Here is a 17,813-nt window from a genome sequence, read left to right as displayed (position 1 = left end):
TGGCCTTTCCCTGGGCCTGGGGACAGACCAGAGCTGTGAAGAGCTCTGAACCAAACAGGGTCTAAGAGCTGGAGGTGCAGTCCTCATTGCAGAATTAGCGCTTGACTTTTTAAATGGCAACTTCTCCTGGAGCTGCTTCTAAGCACTTGTTGGCTGTGCCTTCTGCTCTTGCAGGTGCTCTGCTGGTGGGAACTTCTTAAGCTGAACAAGCAGCCTCCCTAGTGTGCTGGGTTGGGACACAGCTGCGGGCCCCCTACTTTCTAATGGGAAACTTCACACCTCTTTGCTCAACCCCAGCTAGAGTGGATCAAGGCATCCTTTGAACTCCACTGCATCCTTGCAGACAACTACCATGGCAGCACGACAGCTTTATCACACACACTCACTGTACTTTTTGAGGTTTTTGAATGAAGAACCACTGAAGTGAGAGTGTAAAACCACAGGGAAGACAGGTGAGATTCCTGGCCTACTAAGATGTGCCATCTGGAATGTCCGCTTGTAAATCCAGTGCATCCTGGGAGAGAAACACGTAAAACACAGCTGCCCAAGAGATACACAGATGGCCTGGGAAGGAAGGGCAGAGGCTATCACCTCACCTCCCTGCAGTCAGGGGTCTGACATCAGTGGGCATGGCCCACACTGCCTATATTCTGCACTTGCACCTTCACCTTTGTGGCCCCTGGGCCTGGTGGGGCTGAGCCGCATTTACATGCTGATGCCGAGCCTCGGAGTCATGCAACCACATGCTCACTTGTCCACCCGGTTATCTCGTGATCCCGAGAACCCTCCCGCAGGGAGTGGAAGTCAAGCAGTGAACTGGCTCTGGACTCTCAGAATGCACAGCCTCTCCTGGGAGTCAGGGTTTCATGGTGACCCTTCTTCCTGTGCCCTGAGAAGCTGTCTGTACTCCCTGTACGAGTCCTGGTGAACCATTTCTGCCAGGTTCACCCAGGGTGGGTACAGGAGGCATAGGCAGGGCCCTGTCCCACGTCTGGAGGGACCAATGTGGTCACTCTCCGTAGGCACAGCCTCCCTCCCCGCCCTACGTTCCTTCCCCTGGTTTCCGCTCTTCTGGCTCCGGGAGAACGGCAGGGCAGGATGGGGTCAGTGGGGGACACTGTGGGGGCTGAACTCTCCCCCTACATCCTCTGGCAAGAACAGAAAGCAGGACCCAAGATGTGACTATGTTAAAAATCCCAGTCCTAGGCTCTTTTTTTTAAAAAATTTATTTTGGTATCATTACTCTACAATTACATGAGGAACATGATGTTTACTAGACTCCCCCCATCAACAAGTCAGTCCTAGGCTCTTAAATTACAAATGCAGAGCCCACAAACCAAGAGAAAAAACAAGAAACCCAAGTCTTTTAAATTTCTTTCCCTACCAATAATAGCTAGTTCCAGTTATGTTTATTACTCAGCCTGAGTTGGAATACCAGACAAAAATAGAAACAGTCTCTGGTTTTACAAAGCCTTTATACAAGTCCTCTGACTTTCCTGGTCATGGCAGGGCCCCCTGCCGTGGTGCCAAAAGTCAAGGGAGGCTGGACGACCCCAGAGGAGCAGGGCCTGAAGAGAGGAATGAAGGCCTCAAGGTCGGGTCTGACAGCAGAGACAGGGAGAGAAGTCAGGCAACTCAATCCAACAGCCCAGCCAGCCGGCGACTCAGGGTTCCATGAGTGGGGGACGGGCTGCTGGGGCCAAGCCCCAGAGGTCTGTGCCACCCTGTGCTTGCCCCAGGGAGACTCTTCCCAGGAGCCTGTGCAGCCGGAAGGAGCAGGCCATGCAGCAGGTTCCACATCCCCACCTGTTAGGAGCCCACAGCAATTCTGCCTGCAGTCAACAGCTGCTCACAGCGACAGGACCTTGCCTCCCTACCCTGGAGGTGCCGGAGAATTGTCTCTGAGGTGTCCTGCGGCACAGAGGAAGGCCCAGCCAGCTCAGAAGGGCATGAGGGACTTGGTGAACCTTGTTCATATCCCAAGATGGGAAGGAGTGAGGACAAGCACTGTGGCACCTCCCAGGGAAGCTGGTCCAGCCCAGAGGCCAACTGTTCTCTGGACCGCCAAGATCACTACTGTGCTCTGCACTGTCGCTTTGAACCGCCCTGGATTCTGGTCTCCGGGTCGCCTGGTCCTCTCATGTGGAGGGCAGGCAGGCCATCACCGGGTCCTCCACACCAGGCAGACGGTGCCACAGGGGCCACTACCTCAGGGGCTGCTTGAGCTCAAACAGGCCCGTCCCGCCCCTGACGACCTTCCCGACCACAAGGCAGGCTGAAGGGGACCTCAGCTCATCGTGGGACCCTGGAAGACACAAGAGTACTTGTTAGGCAGTTAAGGGAGAAGTTGGGGGTGATGTGAGGGGACCTGGGGGCCTCAACACTGATGCTAAGCAGCCAGGCACCTTGGGGGCCATGAGGATGGTCCTCAGTCTCTGGGAGAGAAACACGTAAAACACAGCTGCCCAAGAGATACACAGATGGCATGGGAAGGAAGGGCAGAGGCTATCACCTCACCTCCCTGCAGTCAGGGGTCTGACATCAGTGGGCATGGCCCACACTGCCTATATTCTGCACTTGCACCTTCACCTTTGTGGCCCCTGGGCCTGGTTATCTCCTAAGGGAGATAACCCAAGGGAGCCCTGCTTCTGTGTTTGAAAGCAAGGAAGGCCCTTTCTGTGTCCTTCAAAATGCAGAGGCAGCTCTCCTGTGCTGCACCCCTCACCCCTAGCTGCCACCTGCAGTGGGCTTCCAAGAGGTCACTCACATGGAAGGTGTGCAGAAAGGTGCCCGGGGGACAAGCCTGTTTGCCCAGAGCAGGTTAAGGGAGGGAAGGCAGGGCACCTGCCCACACACTGACCCATCATGGTGGCCTGCTTCAGAAACTGGAAGCTGGTTTCAAACGTCATCTGCTGCAGAGGAGAGGAGTTTGACTGGATCCCAAAGCGATTCAGTGGCTTGTAAACACCCTCGAAGCACATATAGTCGGCGACCAGGGAGAGATGGCGGGGATCGACTGCAATGCCTGTCACACGGGCAGCAACATCAGGAAGGATTAAGCAGTGCAAGGGGACAGTTGAGGCAGTGTCACCTGATACGAGTCAGTGCACGGGCTCAGGTGCCAGACCCCAGGCTCCACTCCCAGCTCGGTCACCTGCTCACTCAGCTACTTAGCCCCCTCCTCTGCTGGGCAGTCGCTCCCTTACCCTTGGTCACTGTTACCACCTCCTGCTCTCCACTTCCAGCCAGCAGCACACGCAGCAGAGATTCCAGAAGGTCTCCTACAGGCTATGCTCACTGCGCCCGCTCCAGTGGACCTTCTGAACGGTGCCGGCAGCGTCTCTTACCATACACAGCAAACACATCCTTGATCTCCTTCTCGATCACCCGCAGCGCGGCCTCAATGCCGTAGGTGCTGGCCATGGCGTGGATGTCATTGGAATAGAGGCGACGCAAATCCAGAACCTGGGGGAGAAGGAGGGACTGACTTGCAGGGCCTGGCCTGCTCCCTTGCAGGTGTGTCCCACCCCGGCTGAACTCTATCGTCTGGCAGAGCAGCACAGTGGAGGACAAAGTGCTTGGGCAGTGGCCCGAGATTAGCAGAAAGAAACGGTGTGGGCAGAGCTGCTGGCGGCACACTGGCCAGGCCCCACATCTGGCTCGTCATTACTAAAGCTGAGACACAACCTGGCACCCACTTAAGAGTCCACAGGAATAAAGTACTTTTTGTTGTTTATTTAACAGAGAAACCGATTTCCTAGGATTGAGGCTGTGCTAGAAGATGAGGAAAGCTCCTCAGAGAGACACGTAAACACCCCCCAGGGCACGGGGCAGCTCCATGGATAAGCTGGATCTCGCTGGGGGTCTGAGGCTCCAGCTCAGCCATCCTGGGGAACCCGAGGAAGCTCTGTACTACCACAAGTCACCCCCACAGGAGTAACGGAGACTCTGGCAGCCTGCCTGGCCTTGTTTAAACAAACCGACAAACAAGACATGGAGCTCGCCCTAGAGATGGCTGCCTCTCAGGGGGCATGAGCCCATCCCTGTCTGCCCTCTGGGGAAGCACTGGGTGAAAGGCTCCAGGGCAGAAGGGGCCTTGGCAGGGCAGCTGTTGTCAGGAGACGAGAGTTCTAGGCAGGGACAGCTTTGCTGGCTTGGTATAGACTAGGCAAGAGTCAGGTAGGGCCTGGCCCCTCAGGCTTCTATGGGGAAATACTTGTGCCCAGAGGCTGAGAGCATCTCTGAAAGTCTGGGAGACTCAGTGAAGTGGGAGGAACCAGGAGGAGCAGCTCAGAGGAAAGGACAGACATGCTGGTGGAAGTGGGACACGAGCCTCTGCCAGCACGGGGCACTGGGAGGCAGGGTCTGGGCCACCCCTGTTCCCAGGGCCTCCTTTACCACATGAAGTCAGCAGCTCCCAGGCCAGCGACTCAGCAAACTATTTCTTATGACTCTACTTTGGGAAGGTTTTCAATTTAAGGAAAAAAATTATAGTCAAGTTAGTTTGGGGAACTTGGGGTCAGATGAAGTTAAGTAGGTTTCTGCACTGCAAGCCTTAAGAGGCTAACATGCATTCCTAAGAAGAGGGCCCCTGAGTGGAGGCCCACCACATATACTTGGTTTGGGGACACTGGGCTAGATGCATAAATGGCTCAGGGAGGCCCAGGGTGGCATGGCTGGAGCCCTGCCTCTGAGTGGCTGACCAGGACAGCATTACAGCATGACAGCACACAACCAGAGAGGACGCTGTACCTCAGCATACTTGAACAGCTCCGGGAGGTTGATTCCTTCTGTGTTTAAGACAAGCTCCTTCTCATTCTTATTGTTGGTGGTTTCATTCAGGAGGCACTTTGTGATGCCCTTGGTTGTGTAGACAATGGCATCGTGGGCCAAGGCCACGACGAGGGAGCTCATGTCAAAGATCATCTTCATTAGAGGGAGCTTCACCACCACCTGCGAGAAGAAGAGCTAGGCTAGGGAAGACGGCCGCCCCAGCCCCAAGACGGGCAGATGCCCTGCCAATGGGCTCCCCAGGAGACCCTTCAAAGCCGGCTGGCAAACACCTTGGCTTGGGGCAGGCGACCTACTGGGGTGAGCCAAGAGGCTGGCTTAGCTGACCACCCAGAGCAGCCATCTCCAGTCACCAGATTAAGGGGAACACAGCGGAGCGATTCATGGATGTTGCAGGTATGGTGAAAATCCCATGTGCTCAGCAATGCCCTTGACAATCTTTCAATTACCACAGAGCCTATTCCGCATTGTTCCATGTGTGAGATCCTGGCTGCTGAGGTCTTACCTACACTCCCACTTAGAAAGCACTGAACTGGGTCAAGGGAAACAACAAGAAAGTCTGTATGTAGATGTCTAGGCACCAAAACCATCCAGCCTGTCAGAAAACCTTGCAATCCTGAATTGGCGTCGAGAGCTGTGCAAGGAGCCAAAGCACTCCTGTTTACCTCTACGACCACTCTGATAAATATCAATGTATCTGCTGTCCTGAGGATTAGAGGAGGTGATGATCTCAAAGTACTTATAGGGCTTGACTGATAACACATACCTGTACTTATATCTATACTCACATGTACACTGTTCTTGAAAAATCAGAAAGAACCAGCCCACTAGGGGTTTGAAAGTCAAATGTGTGGGGCCATGATTTGGAACATAGGGCCCAGAGCTGTCACCAGATTCTTTCAGGATATGGGGTTAAAAGAGGACAGTCAACTGCCACAGGCCCTTGATGGCTGCCCACCGGGCCTGTGCAGGGAGCTGCTTGGCTGTGGGGCCCACCCCGCCGCCCCGCCCTGGCCCTGACCTGGCACCACAGGCTCTCCTCCGTGTCGTACTGATAGTCCTCTATGAACGCGTGCGACTGGAGCACAGCCTGCACGCGCCGCTCCACGGCCTCGGCGCCCTGGGGCTCCCGGCTGCCAGCAGGTTTGTGGGGCTGTGTCAGGGGGCCAGTGGGGGGTGAGCCATCCTCGGGGCCTGAGCCCACATCTTCTTCCTGCTCCTGGGCATTGTGGGCGCCTTCCCCATGGATGTGCCCATCCTCCTGCATGTCCTCGTCGTCCTCCTCCCCCTGCTTCTCCTCCTCTTCCTCACTCTCATAATCCACCTGGCAGAAGACAAGGTGCAGACTGTGTCGCTTCTGCCCTCCCCTGAATCTAGGCTTCACTTATGGCCCAAGCGCCCCTGTGCAGGCCCCGTCCGGCCAGGCCACCCAGGGTCCACCCACCTGGGCTGCCTTCCGCCCCCTTCCCTCTGCCTTTCCCTGGGAATGCCAACCCCCCTGTCCTGATGCCCTGCTCAGAGCTCACCCTCTCACTCGAGCCCTTTTACCTGTCAATTCCCTCAGCCCCTCTAAACTGCCCTTTGTGCAAAAATCATGATAGTAGAGGATGTGGGGAGGGAAAGGAAGTATATTTTCATTATAAAAACAGGAGGCAGCCTGACTTGTCTCCTTGCAAAGGCCTCTGTGTCTTTGAATATGGTTCAAATTCAGGAGTAGCCAGAACCTAAAGGGCAGCCTGGGATGACCCCTGCCCAGTTCCTGAGCCGTGAACACCACCTTCTCAATTGAGAGGTGTGCTGGGCAGGCTGGTCTTGCTTCTGGGTTCCTGATGGGTTTCAGCATGATACAAGGTGTGATCCCTCTGGTGTGATGGAGAAGGAGGGATATCACCAGAGCCCCTTCACCCCGGCCAGAGACCCCCCACCTCCTCCTCTTGCTTCTCCTTGCGTTTGGCGTCAGAGGCATCAGCATCGCCCTCCTCAGCTTCGGCATCCACAATGTGGCCCTCCTCTTCCTCATCGCCTTCCTGCTCTCCCTGTGGTGTGGGGAAAAGGATCAGCCCCAATATCCAGTGCCTGGTGACTCCTATCCACTCAAGCTGTCCACCTACCCGACCTCCTCCTCTTCTACTCACTCACCCACCCAGCCACCCACCTGCCCACCCATCCATTCATCATACATGCACCTACCACCTTCCCAACCATCCATCTGCCTCCCTTCCATACACCCTCCATCTACCCACTCCCCCAACCCAACCCACCCATCGAGCCTCTCCCGGGCCACCCCTGACCCCAGGCTTCTCTCTCATCAGTCTTCACCTTTACATGTACCACTTGCAAAATCTTGCATTTTTAAAAAGGAGAGACAGAGAGAGACAGGAAAGGAAAAGACAAAGGAAAAGAAAGAAAGAAAAAAAAGAAAAAGTGCCAAGCCTTTCCAATTCATTAAAAGATGGTATAAAAAATATTATTTCAAGTATTTTTGTTGCAGGTGGAGATGAAGAGAAAGGGCTGTCTTGGTGGAAGACTGAATACTTTCTTTTTTAAAAATTGGAATATATTAGATATACAATATTAGTTTCAGGTATACAACACAGTAATTCAATAATTATATACCTTACTAAATGCTCACCAAGTAAGTGTAGTTACCAGAATACTGAATATTTTAAAAGCCAAGTATTTATACCTTTCTCCTTCTGACCTTGGTTCCTAATTTCTTATAGTCTTTATCTGAATGATTTAAGAATTAAGACTGGGCAGCCTTTAAAGAGAGGCTTTGCCCATTTGCGCTTGCATAGCCAGCTGGTCAACCCTCAGGGCAGGAGCCCTAGCATTCTCTCTGGTTTAGGGGTGAAGTCTCTCATTTTAGGGGTGAAGAGAGAGGCCCAGAGATAGGAGGTGACATGGCTGAGAACACAGAGCAGGCAGGGGCAGTACCAGCCTCTGTTGCAGCCTCCACCCAAGCAGGATCGATGCAGCCTATTTCTAGGGAGCCCTACAAAGCAGGGGCTCTGAAGATACCATCCCCATGCTGCCCCTGGTCTCCTGGTAGACAAACTGCCACCATTCTTGGACTGTTCTGCCTCCAGTGGCTTTTCCCTGGCTCCTTCCTTGCTTCAAAATACTTCTTCTGGTCCCTGCCAGTACCCTGTGGGCATCAGTTCACCTGGACTAGGGAAGTCAAAGACAGAGAGCAAAATTAAACCAGAAAAAGACCTCTCAGAAGCCCAGCATGTACCATTACTTTAAGCCTATCCTCAGGATAAAAGTCATGTACAGAGGGTCCTTGAGAGAAGAGAGATGGCTGACCCAGGGCTCTCATCCAAGGCCAACCAGACCATGCTATCTGGCAGCCCCCCTTTCATGGCCCACCGCACCCAAGAAGTCAGTGTGGCTTCCCGGTTCTCTCGGCACAGCAGACAGATGCTAAGGTAAGTGGAGATGGGCTGACAGCAGAAAGGGGCTTGAGGAGTGTGAACAGTCGCGGAGCCCTCCCAGGAGAGAAGACTAAGTGAACCGCCACTCTGTGTGCTTCCCAACCCTGGGACCCTCCCTGTGGTGGTCTCAGAAGGGCCCTGGGGGACTCACCGGATTCCTTCCTGACTCCCTGGTGTTATCTAGATCCCACTGGGTAGCTCTCCGAGTGTCTATGCTTATGAAAGTTGAGGCTTTATTATTCTTCTTTCTGATGTATTCCATCAGAATTCTAAAGAATCTAAAATGAGAAGAAAGCCATACGGCCCTGTTCAGTACCAGCATCTCTACTCTCCCATTGCTCAGGGGGTGAGATGTTCCATCCAAGGGTGGTGCACCCACCTAAGGCGATGTGGGGATTTATATATGAGATGGGGACCCGGCCTCCCCACCAGCAAACTTTTTTCTGTATCTGAACAGCAGATGATAAGCCAGCAGGATTACTGCTCCACAGCCCAACAGGCCTGGTCTGTAGGTGTGCCCTGCCACTCACAGGGTGCTTGGCTTCGAGCATGACAGTCTCCCTTCAGCTTTAGCTCCCTTGGCTGTGAGATGTAGGTCACCAATACATACTGTGCAGTATTGCTTTAAGGATGAGAAACAAATCTACGCCGATGCCTGTCCCAGGGCTGCTGTGACTGCTGTCTAGGGATGGCAGACGCACAGGAGAGGGGGGTCCGGGCCAGGAGGAGGACCTTCCTCTGCAGAAAGCAGCACTGCTGGGCCCTGACAACTCCTGTCTCCTTGACGTGGGAGGCCCCACAAGGTGATTAAAGAACTACGATTCAGAAGATTTTGCCAGAATTTCAAAGGCAGCAAGAACTTACTCTGTGGCAATAAATCACGTCAATTGGTTAGAACCAAACCAATTTAAGAGAACCAACTTGAAGCAGAGCCTTCCTCTTCCTCCTGAGTTTCCTATGTCACACTCCCTTGGGGCCTCACTCTGTCCCCGCCCCCTGCTTCATTTTCCATGTGATCTCTGCCTGTCATCTTCATCAGGCCATGAGAGCATACCAAAGTGACCTGCTTTCAATTACAACAAGTGTCAGCTCTCTCATCCACCCGGCTAGCCATCCTGTGTTCTCCGAGTGCCTTTCATGTGCCTGCCATGTGCCCAAGGGCAGAGTAGGGGGCAAAGGGCATGAGCACAGAGGCTCCACTTGAGAAGAAGGTTTTGTTCATTAAAAACAAAAGGCTGCTGCCCCTCGTCCTCTTCATTAAAAGAAAAAAAAACCTTTCAAAAGTTGTATATGGTTTTGCTGAGGTTTCTGCCCTTGGCAGAAAAAAGGCTCCTCATCCACCAATCCAGGGCAGACCTTGGTTACCAGGAACTGGGGACAGAGATGAGAGGGCCAGATAAGGGGAAGCCAGGTTTGATTTCAGAAGACAGCCCAACAGGAGAGAGGGGGCAGAAGAGATGTTTCTGAAAGGACAGGCTCTGGTTCAAGTCCCAGTTCTGGTAGATGCTGGAGAGGAGGGTCTCAGGCTCCTCTGTACAGCAGGCCCCTCCCAACTCACAAGGACCCTGCAGCACAGGGTCAGGACAGGAAATGAGATGGATGGGCTATGGTGCCCTGGGCCAGCTGCCCACGCCTAGGAGCTGTTCGCTGCCTCCCGCTGCTGCTCTGACTCATCAGGCTGGCCTGTCACTTTGTGGTGATGTCACCCCTCCGAGACTCACCCACGTGATGAGACCCTGGCCCTAGCACTTCAAACCCTCTACACCTGGCCTCAGCCCAAGTCCTCACCCGCTCCACCCACACTTATGTACCCTTTGGGCTCTTGCTTACGACATTTGCTTAGCCATTTCCTCAGCCCCGATCTACCTGCTGGAGCTGCCCCCACCCAAAGGCAGGTCTAAATGCAGATGCAGCTCCCCTATGAGACCTCTCATCCCCTGCGCTGGGAATCCACGCTACCCCCCCTGCCTCTTTCAGTGAACAGGAACTGCCAGAGAACTTGAGATGAGGTGAGAAGGCAGATGGAGCCCTGACCAGTAAGTGGTGGACACGTTTTTAGTGTGCCAGGGCTCTCCTGGGGGGCAGTCTGCCCTGCTATGATTCTGCCAGAGCAAGGGAGCTGCAAGCTCACAGGGTCTGCTCTGTGAAGGTTTTGCTATTTGTCATAAAGTGGCAACTGGAAGGGACCAAAAGCAGGAGGCTGCAGAGAAACCTCGCATCTCACATAAATAATTATAAATAGAGAATATGACCGTCAGCTGTTTCCGAAAGTGCCAGGCAACAGCTCTGTCACCTGCTGCTCACAACATCAGACTCACAGAAGCTATACCTGCAGACTGCCAACCTGGTCATTTCACGGCTGGGCTTGGGGATCAGACCTTGCACCCCTTGCCTCCTCGCTCAAGGCTCTTTCCACTTCACCACCCCTGGCCCAGCTTCCAGATAATTTCCACAAATATCCAAATGGACCAATGCGGTACAGATATTCAGGGACCTCCAATGATTACATGTCTCCATCTAGCGAAGCGCCTCTGTCTCTATTTTTTTCCTCCAATCTATGTCAAAATAGTTTCATGCTCCCACAGCTGGGAGAGAAGGGAAGAAAGGGAGGGAAAGGGAAGAGGGAGAGAAAGGGGGTGGGAGAGGGGAAGGGGGAAAGCTTCTGGGGGGAGGGTTACTCTTTTGCAAGGACACTCACATTCTTTGTGGTCCACAGAGACCTTAATGTGGCTGCTTCGCTGCCCAGGCCTTACAAACGTAGTGTGAGCCACATCCCGGTTCACACACACTGATCCTCCTCCCGTCTCTGGCCCATGGCCCATGCTGCGGAAGTCACCAAGAGCTACTGCACATGGCTTTGTTTATCACAGCTTCTCAAGTGTACAAGCAAAATACAAACTAAGAGTTGAAAAAACACTTCACTGCTGGGAAGAAGCCAAGCCTGTCCCTCACCAAGAAATTTTTTTTTAAAGTGATGGATTTTCAATTCACCATTATCAGTAAAAAGAACTCTAAGCACAGCCTGTACACACCTCAGGCAGAGCTTCCTGCTCGGCAGGCCCAAGCCTTAGGTGAATGGAAATGGGGCAGGCCATCTGACTCCACCTGCTCTTGATAATTCTCAAGAGGCCATGTGATCCCATTCCCATTTCTCAGAAAAGGGCTGCCTGACCAGCACAAACATGTGGTGCACTTGGGACAGGCTCTGCTTCATTTTCCGCCCCCTGCTTCATTTTCCATGTGATCTCTGCCTGTCATCTTCATCAGGCCATGAGAGCATACCAAAGTGACCTGCTTTCAGTTACAACAAGTGTCAGCTCTCTCATCCACCCAGCTAGCCATCCTGTGTTCTTCCTGTTAATTAACAAGCCAGCGGCTGATGTATAACTGTGTCTCCTGTGACACCACCCGGCACCATGAGAGAACTGGGCCTGCCTGACAAGGGGAACCTTCCCCAGGCGACCTGAGATGCCGGTGCTCCCCAAGGCTAGGTCAGGACCAGTGTCACCCAGGGCTCACACACGGGGGCAGGACCTGCCTGGTAGTGAGGCCTTCCAAAGGCTGTTCACATCCAAACTCATCCACCACAAAGCCCAGCAGCCTAGTGCTGTCTGCTTTGAGGGCCTGCCTGAGGCTAGCCTACCTCTCTGGGTGGAAGGGGAAGGAAGGGCCGACAGGAGACGAGGCGCTCCCTCCAGGCCACGGTGCCTCTGTGGCTCAATGGCGAATGGGCAGCACTCAGTGAATATTGGTGAGATGATGCAGTGGGCTTTCTGTCCCTCCTTTGCCCACTGGGTATCTTTTTCTGAGCAGGTCCAGGGAGACCTGTGAGCTGGTCTACATTAGACCAGTGGTCTGCAGTCCAGGGCCAAATCCTGTTGATAGGTAGGATCTATCTGGGCCTTACCATGCTTTTAAGAACATGGATTAGTTGCTAATGTTTAAGAATTAGGAGGCTTATTTATGAAAGCAAAGGCAGGCAATCAAATAGCCAAAGACAGAAAAAAAGCAGAGAGGAGGGGCTTTCTTTTTGAATCAGAAGATCCAGCCATCCTGCCCACAGTCCTGCTCCCTAATACAGGTCTGCACTCTTCAGCCTGCCAGGGCGCTGGGCTCGGGGAGGCCTGCTACTTGCAGGGCCGGCAGCCATTTGAGCTTGCACTTCACAACCTAGGGTCAGCTGGGAGTCAGAAGGCTCCGCTGACACCCCTGGCTTGCCCTAGCCCCAGTATGCCCACTGTCCTACCCCTGCACACTCAGCATCACAGCCTATGCCTTTGAAACGTCCAAGAGCAACTTGAATTTGAGAGAAAAAGGACGTTCATTCTCCTACCAGAAGGGCACCAGAACTTCTCTACAAGAAGCTGCAGGAGACTGCAGTTATAGAACTGGGGTTTCTAGCAGGAAGCCATTGGTATATTGCTTACTCATTTCTAACATTTAATATAAATATGTCAGGAACCACATTATGCTGCCTAGAATGACATCATATTAAAAATTAACACCAGGAGCTGGTCTCACATCACAGCAGCACCACGGCAACAGGGCTCCCTGCTCTTTGTGGTACACGTACTTCCCCGCCTTAAAGCCTGCAAGCCCAGAGGACAAGACTCATCAACCAGACAGAAAAGGGTTTAGGGAGTGGCTGGTGTGTGGCTAATGCAGTCACACCCACAAGCCAAACTGGGAATGAGGTTTCCAGATTACCACATGGCCTGCTGTTTTCCTAAATACTTCTCACTTTGGCAAATGTGCCCCATCTCCAGGAGTACTGCAGCCAGCAGTGCTCACGGTCAAGAACAAAGTTAAACAACAAACACAGTCTGAATCCTGACCTTGTTTCCATGAAGTGCAGGATGTCCTTGGGCCTTAGGCACTTCTCCTGCTGGTAATATGCATGTGGCAGGAACTGAAACCGTAGCTGGTACATCCGGAACTTGTTCTGCTTTTCCCCCATACAGAAAGACTCTTGGACATCAATTTTCTCCAACACCTTGAACCAGATGGACAAAGAGAAACCAACTTATGTATGACAAGTGCCTTATGGGAAATCCAAAGGTTTGGGGGCACAGGGGCCGGGTTATATGCCAAAACACCAAAGAAACCCCAGTGAGCTGTGTCAGTGTGGATTCCAGGGGCTTGGGGCCCACAGCTGGCAGGTAACCTCCAGAGAATAGCCTGGGGCCACAGGGAGTGGGCTCCAGCAGGACTGGTAAGCTAACCCAGGGCACGTTTTTATTTTTAACACACATAAGAATGCTGCAGAGCTAATGACTGCTTTTAAACCTTCCTGATCCACCCCTGCTGGGCACCTGGCAGGAAAGCTTCTCACTCATTGGTGGGAATCTGAGCCCAGGGTGTGAACAACCAGCAAACTGTGTCCTTCACAGACGGAAGGATGCAAGAAAGTGCCCCCACCCAGTCTGCAGCCGCGAGAGACAATTACCTCCCCTAAGCACACTCTGGTGAGCTGCTTCTTCAGGTGTTTGACCCTCTTCAATGCTTTCTTGGTGTGGAACACAGGCACACTCATCATGGGCGTCTTGATGTTGGCGCTGGCCACCATGAGGATCTCTCTCAACCTGTCACAGAACAAGGGCACATCTGACCGTAAGAGCCAGACTCCCTATTTGTATGAGGCCTTTCTTGTCAAGATGTCACAGTTCTGGGATATGAGAGAGGCCTTGAGATCTCGCAGGGAGTACAGTGGATCAGAGTCCCAGCCCTGGCCCCATCTGTGACACTGAGCAATTCTCTGGTCAATTTCCTCTGGAGTGTGGGCTCCCACAGACAGTGTCTTACTCTTGTTTCCTATCACCTGTGTCCTGCACACAGTGGTGCTAAGAGCTTACTGAATGCATGGAATGCAGGGAAAGTGGCCTCCGCAGTGGGATGTAGGCACTGTGCTTCTGGCCTTGCCCATGAGCTCAGGCAGCCTGCATGGCCCAACTGCATGGTGGGCCCCAGCCTCCTCTTTTCCACAGGTGAGGCCCCTAAGGTCTGGAAAGCTAAGGAACCTGTCTGAGTGACTCTGCTACCAAGTGGCAGGTCCGGGCCTTATATGCAAGTGGGTCTCCCACTCTTCCCTCCCATCCAGCAGCCATCATCTCACAGGGTACATGCATTACCTAAGGGCCAGGGCCACTGTGGCTCACCTACTAGATGCATGAGCCCTCAGAGTTGGACAACCAAGGGGTCCTGTTTGTTACCAACACCTATTCCCGAGTGTGCTCCTTCACAATCATCCCAGGTGACAGACACAGGAGTTGGCCAAGGGATAAATGGCGATACTAAATGGCCTGGGCACTGATCCAGCTAGAGACCAACAGGGCTCCAGGAGGCAGAGCTCTGAACCCTACGCTGATGAGACTCTGTCTCTCTCACACTCACACTCTCTCTTATTAAATGACTTCTTCCCCAGGAGCAGGCTAGGACATGTCCTGCCCGGGCACCCGTGCAACTCCGCACCTTGGGATGCCCAGGGTCACATTCATCTCGCCTCTGCCGGCAAAGTGGAAGGTGTTCAGGGTCATCTGTGTGGAAGGCTCCCCAATGCTCTGGGCGGCCAGCAGGCCCACGGCCTCACCCGGGTCACACAGGGAACGCTGCCACTTCAGCTGCAGGAGGGTCCTCAACCTGGAGATGGGGCAGGACATAGCAGGGGTTAGGAGCACAGACACCCCTCCAAGGCCCCCTTCCTCTGTCTGTTAGGAGGGAGCTGTCAACACCATCTTACAGCAGAGTGCATGCAACTTCCGCCTCTCTCTTTTTCTGGGCTTCTTTTTCCTAGGTTCTAATCCTCAAATTCCTGCTGGTGATCCTGGGATGTCCTAAATTATGCAGCACAAATCCCAGCCCAGTGGCTGAGGCTCTAGCTGTCCATGCTTGGACCATTAATGTCCACTCTGCACCAGTTACAAGCCCCATAAACAGTCAGAGTTTCTTGAGCTCACTATTCATATTTTCCTTTGTTACTTCTTTTTTCCCACTAGTTGTGATAGTTTGGAGAGGGTTTAACTAGGGTAAACTAGGAAGAGGTTCACTAAGCAATTAGCAGAACAAGGGTGTGTGTGGCTATTTACTTAACTAATGCAAAATGCCTGTAGGCCACATCAGAAGTATGTACACTATAGGATTTTGTAATTTACTACCCATTTTCCTATGAAAGCTGGCCCTTTAAGCACAGCCACAGGGAACAAGGAAGGAAGAGACTTAACAAATGGACGTGTGTATGAATGCCAAGGAAAGTAATAAAATGATATTTCTATGCAAATTCTCTTGAAAAGTCAGACTCTTCAGAACCCTGATGTGTCTTCTTTACCAATTACTTCAAACCAGTGCGGTTTGAATGCATATCAGTATTCCTGGCAGGAAAACACCTTCAATGACTTCCAGAACTTTGGGGCTGCCCCGAGCTGGCTACTTGCTAACAATTCCCATTCAAGAGCCACTGAGGCAGACCTGCTCCCCTTCTTGGCCCTCTGAACCCCAGGGATGCTGCCAAGGCCACCCTCTCCCCACTCCCAATGCAGCACAGACAGAGCGAGGGCCAACGTGGTTCTTCTGAAGGTAAACGTCAGCATCCCAAGCTGCAGGGAGCAGGTGAGGGGGCATGGGACCAGGGTCTGGCTCTTTCAGGGAAAGCCCTGCTAGCAGCCACGATAACCTGGTATGATATATTCTATCTGGGAATCTGAGGCCTGGCTGGAGAAACCACTTGAAGGGACAAAGACAGCCCCAGTCCTCGCCTCCACTTCCTCTGCTCAAGTGTTTGTCTTTGCTCATTTGTCTTTACTGTTTTCCACTCCCTGGACCCTGGCAGCACTCTCCATGGACCTCACCAGATTTCAGCAGCTGCAGGATGGGCAGCAGGTAAGGCAAATACTGCAGAGATCTTCCATCTCAGCAGGCCAGGCTTAGTGAACTGAACAGGAAGGGTTCCCTGACAAACAACCAATCCAAGACCAACCTTGGGGCAGGCACTCCCTGAGGGCATGTTTAACGTTTTAGTTTTAACCCACTGGGGCTCAGTGCTGGCTCATGCTCATTTTCCCACCTGCCAAGACCACAGGATTTTCTTCCTGTTTAATTTTTTTTGTGTGTGAATAAGTCCAAGCTGAGGACTCCACGTGGCCCTTCTTCCTTAAGGCTTCAAAATGAAAAGCTCAAAAGATTACTGGAGTCTTCAGCTCCAACTCCTCGTGAAAGGCTGAGACACAGTGTCATGGGGCAGTGAATGATTCGTGGAATGATGACCAGATTCCCTGACTCTGAATCAGCCATGTCCACACACCAAACTTAAGAGGGAAGTCATTTCTGCAAGCCTCTGTCCCTCTTTTCTGTCTTGGCCCAAATGGGAATGGCCATGCCTGCCTACCTGCTCTTGCCTCTGCCCAGGAGCCCTCAGGGCTTGCAAGGTGCACCTGGTTCTCTTCCCTCCCTCCTGCTGGCATCTCAAACCCAGGAGACTTCTAGAGCTGGAAGGAAAGGGCCGGAGAGGCAGGTTCTCCTTCTGCAATGGCATTACCTGTCAACAGAAAGCTCTGATTTCTCATAATTCTTCTCTGCTTGAGATGCCCACTCAAGGCTGTAGTCATCCACGTTTTTCTCAAATGTTTCCGACACCGATGCAAAGTAGATGTCTGGGCGCCAGACAGACAGACTGGGGTCAGGACAAGGAGCGGCTCTCTTCTGGTATTTCCTTCGGCTCTGCTCATCTAACTCACCCCACATCCTCAATATCTGAAAGAAGGACAGGACTCAGCTATGCCGGAGGACACCAGGAATAGGCTTCTCTTCTTGGGACACCCAGTAGGAGAAGGAGGGTCAAAGGCACGGGCTTCAAATGAGCAGGGAAGGAGACAGAAACCCAACTGCTGTGAGAAGACATCCCAGCACCTTACAAGGGGCGAACCCAAGTTCACCCAGGGTGCGCCGCTCGGCCATGCCTCCGAGTCTGTCCCAGCCCACCATGTTCAGGTAGGGTGAGCACGGAAGTTACTGCCCAAACTGGAGTACTTTCAGAGCAACGTGGGCCACTGTTAACATTAATCCTAGGGCAGGGGGCAAAGCCAGGATAGTCCTGGGGCAACCAGGACACAGTCCCCATCCAGGCTTCACACCCTCAGTGTCCCAAAGCTGTCCCACAGCAACTGCTTCAAAGTGCTCCCCCCCTGCCCCCAGGCTCTCACTGTGTTTGGCTAATGGGAGGCCCCACAGCAGAGAGGAGGGAGGAGGACTGAACCCCCCCAACCAAGGGGTCTGAGTAGGCCATGCCTCTCTGCTGAGGGGTCTGCCAAGTGGCCTCTGCACACAGCTACCCTTCCACTCCCGGGGGCGGCTCTTCCTGTTCCTTCCCGCCTGGGGTGCTGGTGAGCCCAAGTTACCAGCCACAGTTGGTCCTCCAAACCCTGCACACACTTCTGTAAAGAGCCCCTGCCTTAAATTCCTACTTGAATGCTTCCTGACTGACAGTGACTGAAGCCAGTCTACATCATCATTCCTTCCCTTAGGAAAACAACCCCTCATTTCCTCAACCCCTGACTGAGGCCTGTGCTGGCCAGACACTGGGGATACGGCCGCCCT

The 17,813-nt window shown here is 53.1% G+C and overlaps 1 protein-coding gene across 3 annotated transcripts in view; it reads right to left on the bottom strand.

The window, feature by feature from the left end:
- Positions 1-1,203: 1,203 nt before the first annotated feature.
- Positions 1,204-17,813, bottom strand: part of POLR1A (RNA polymerase I subunit A) — an 80,133-nt gene continuing 63,523 nt past the window's right edge. For all 3 annotated transcript variants that reach the window (XM_037012056.2, XM_073241575.1, XM_073241566.1), the window contains 11 exons: positions 16,756-16,970; positions 14,697-14,864; positions 13,675-13,810; positions 13,064-13,221; positions 8,380-8,506; positions 6,717-6,827; positions 5,813-6,115; positions 4,753-4,953; positions 3,348-3,465; positions 2,861-3,025; positions 1,204-2,305 (listed from right to left, as the gene is read on the bottom strand). In XM_037012056.2, coding sequence (XP_036867951.2) covers positions 2,205-2,305; positions 2,861-3,025; positions 3,348-3,465; positions 4,753-4,953; positions 5,813-6,115; positions 6,717-6,827; positions 8,380-8,506; positions 13,064-13,221; positions 13,675-13,810; positions 14,697-14,864; positions 16,756-16,970 — 1,803 coding nt within the window. In that variant the 3' untranslated portion in view covers positions 1,204-2,204. The remainder of the gene's footprint in view (positions 2,306-2,860; positions 3,026-3,347; positions 3,466-4,752; positions 4,954-5,812; positions 6,116-6,716; positions 6,828-8,379; positions 8,507-13,063; positions 13,222-13,674; positions 13,811-14,696; positions 14,865-16,755; positions 16,971-17,813) is intronic.

Source organism: Manis javanica, chromosome 1, assembly GCF_040802235.1.
Source record: "Manis javanica isolate MJ-LG chromosome 1, MJ_LKY, whole genome shotgun sequence".
Classification (NCBI taxonomy): Eukaryota; Metazoa; Chordata; class Mammalia; order Pholidota; family Manidae; genus Manis; species Manis javanica.
The sequence above is the reverse complement of the archived record's forward strand: the minus strand, read 5'-3'. Positions and strand labels throughout refer to the sequence as shown.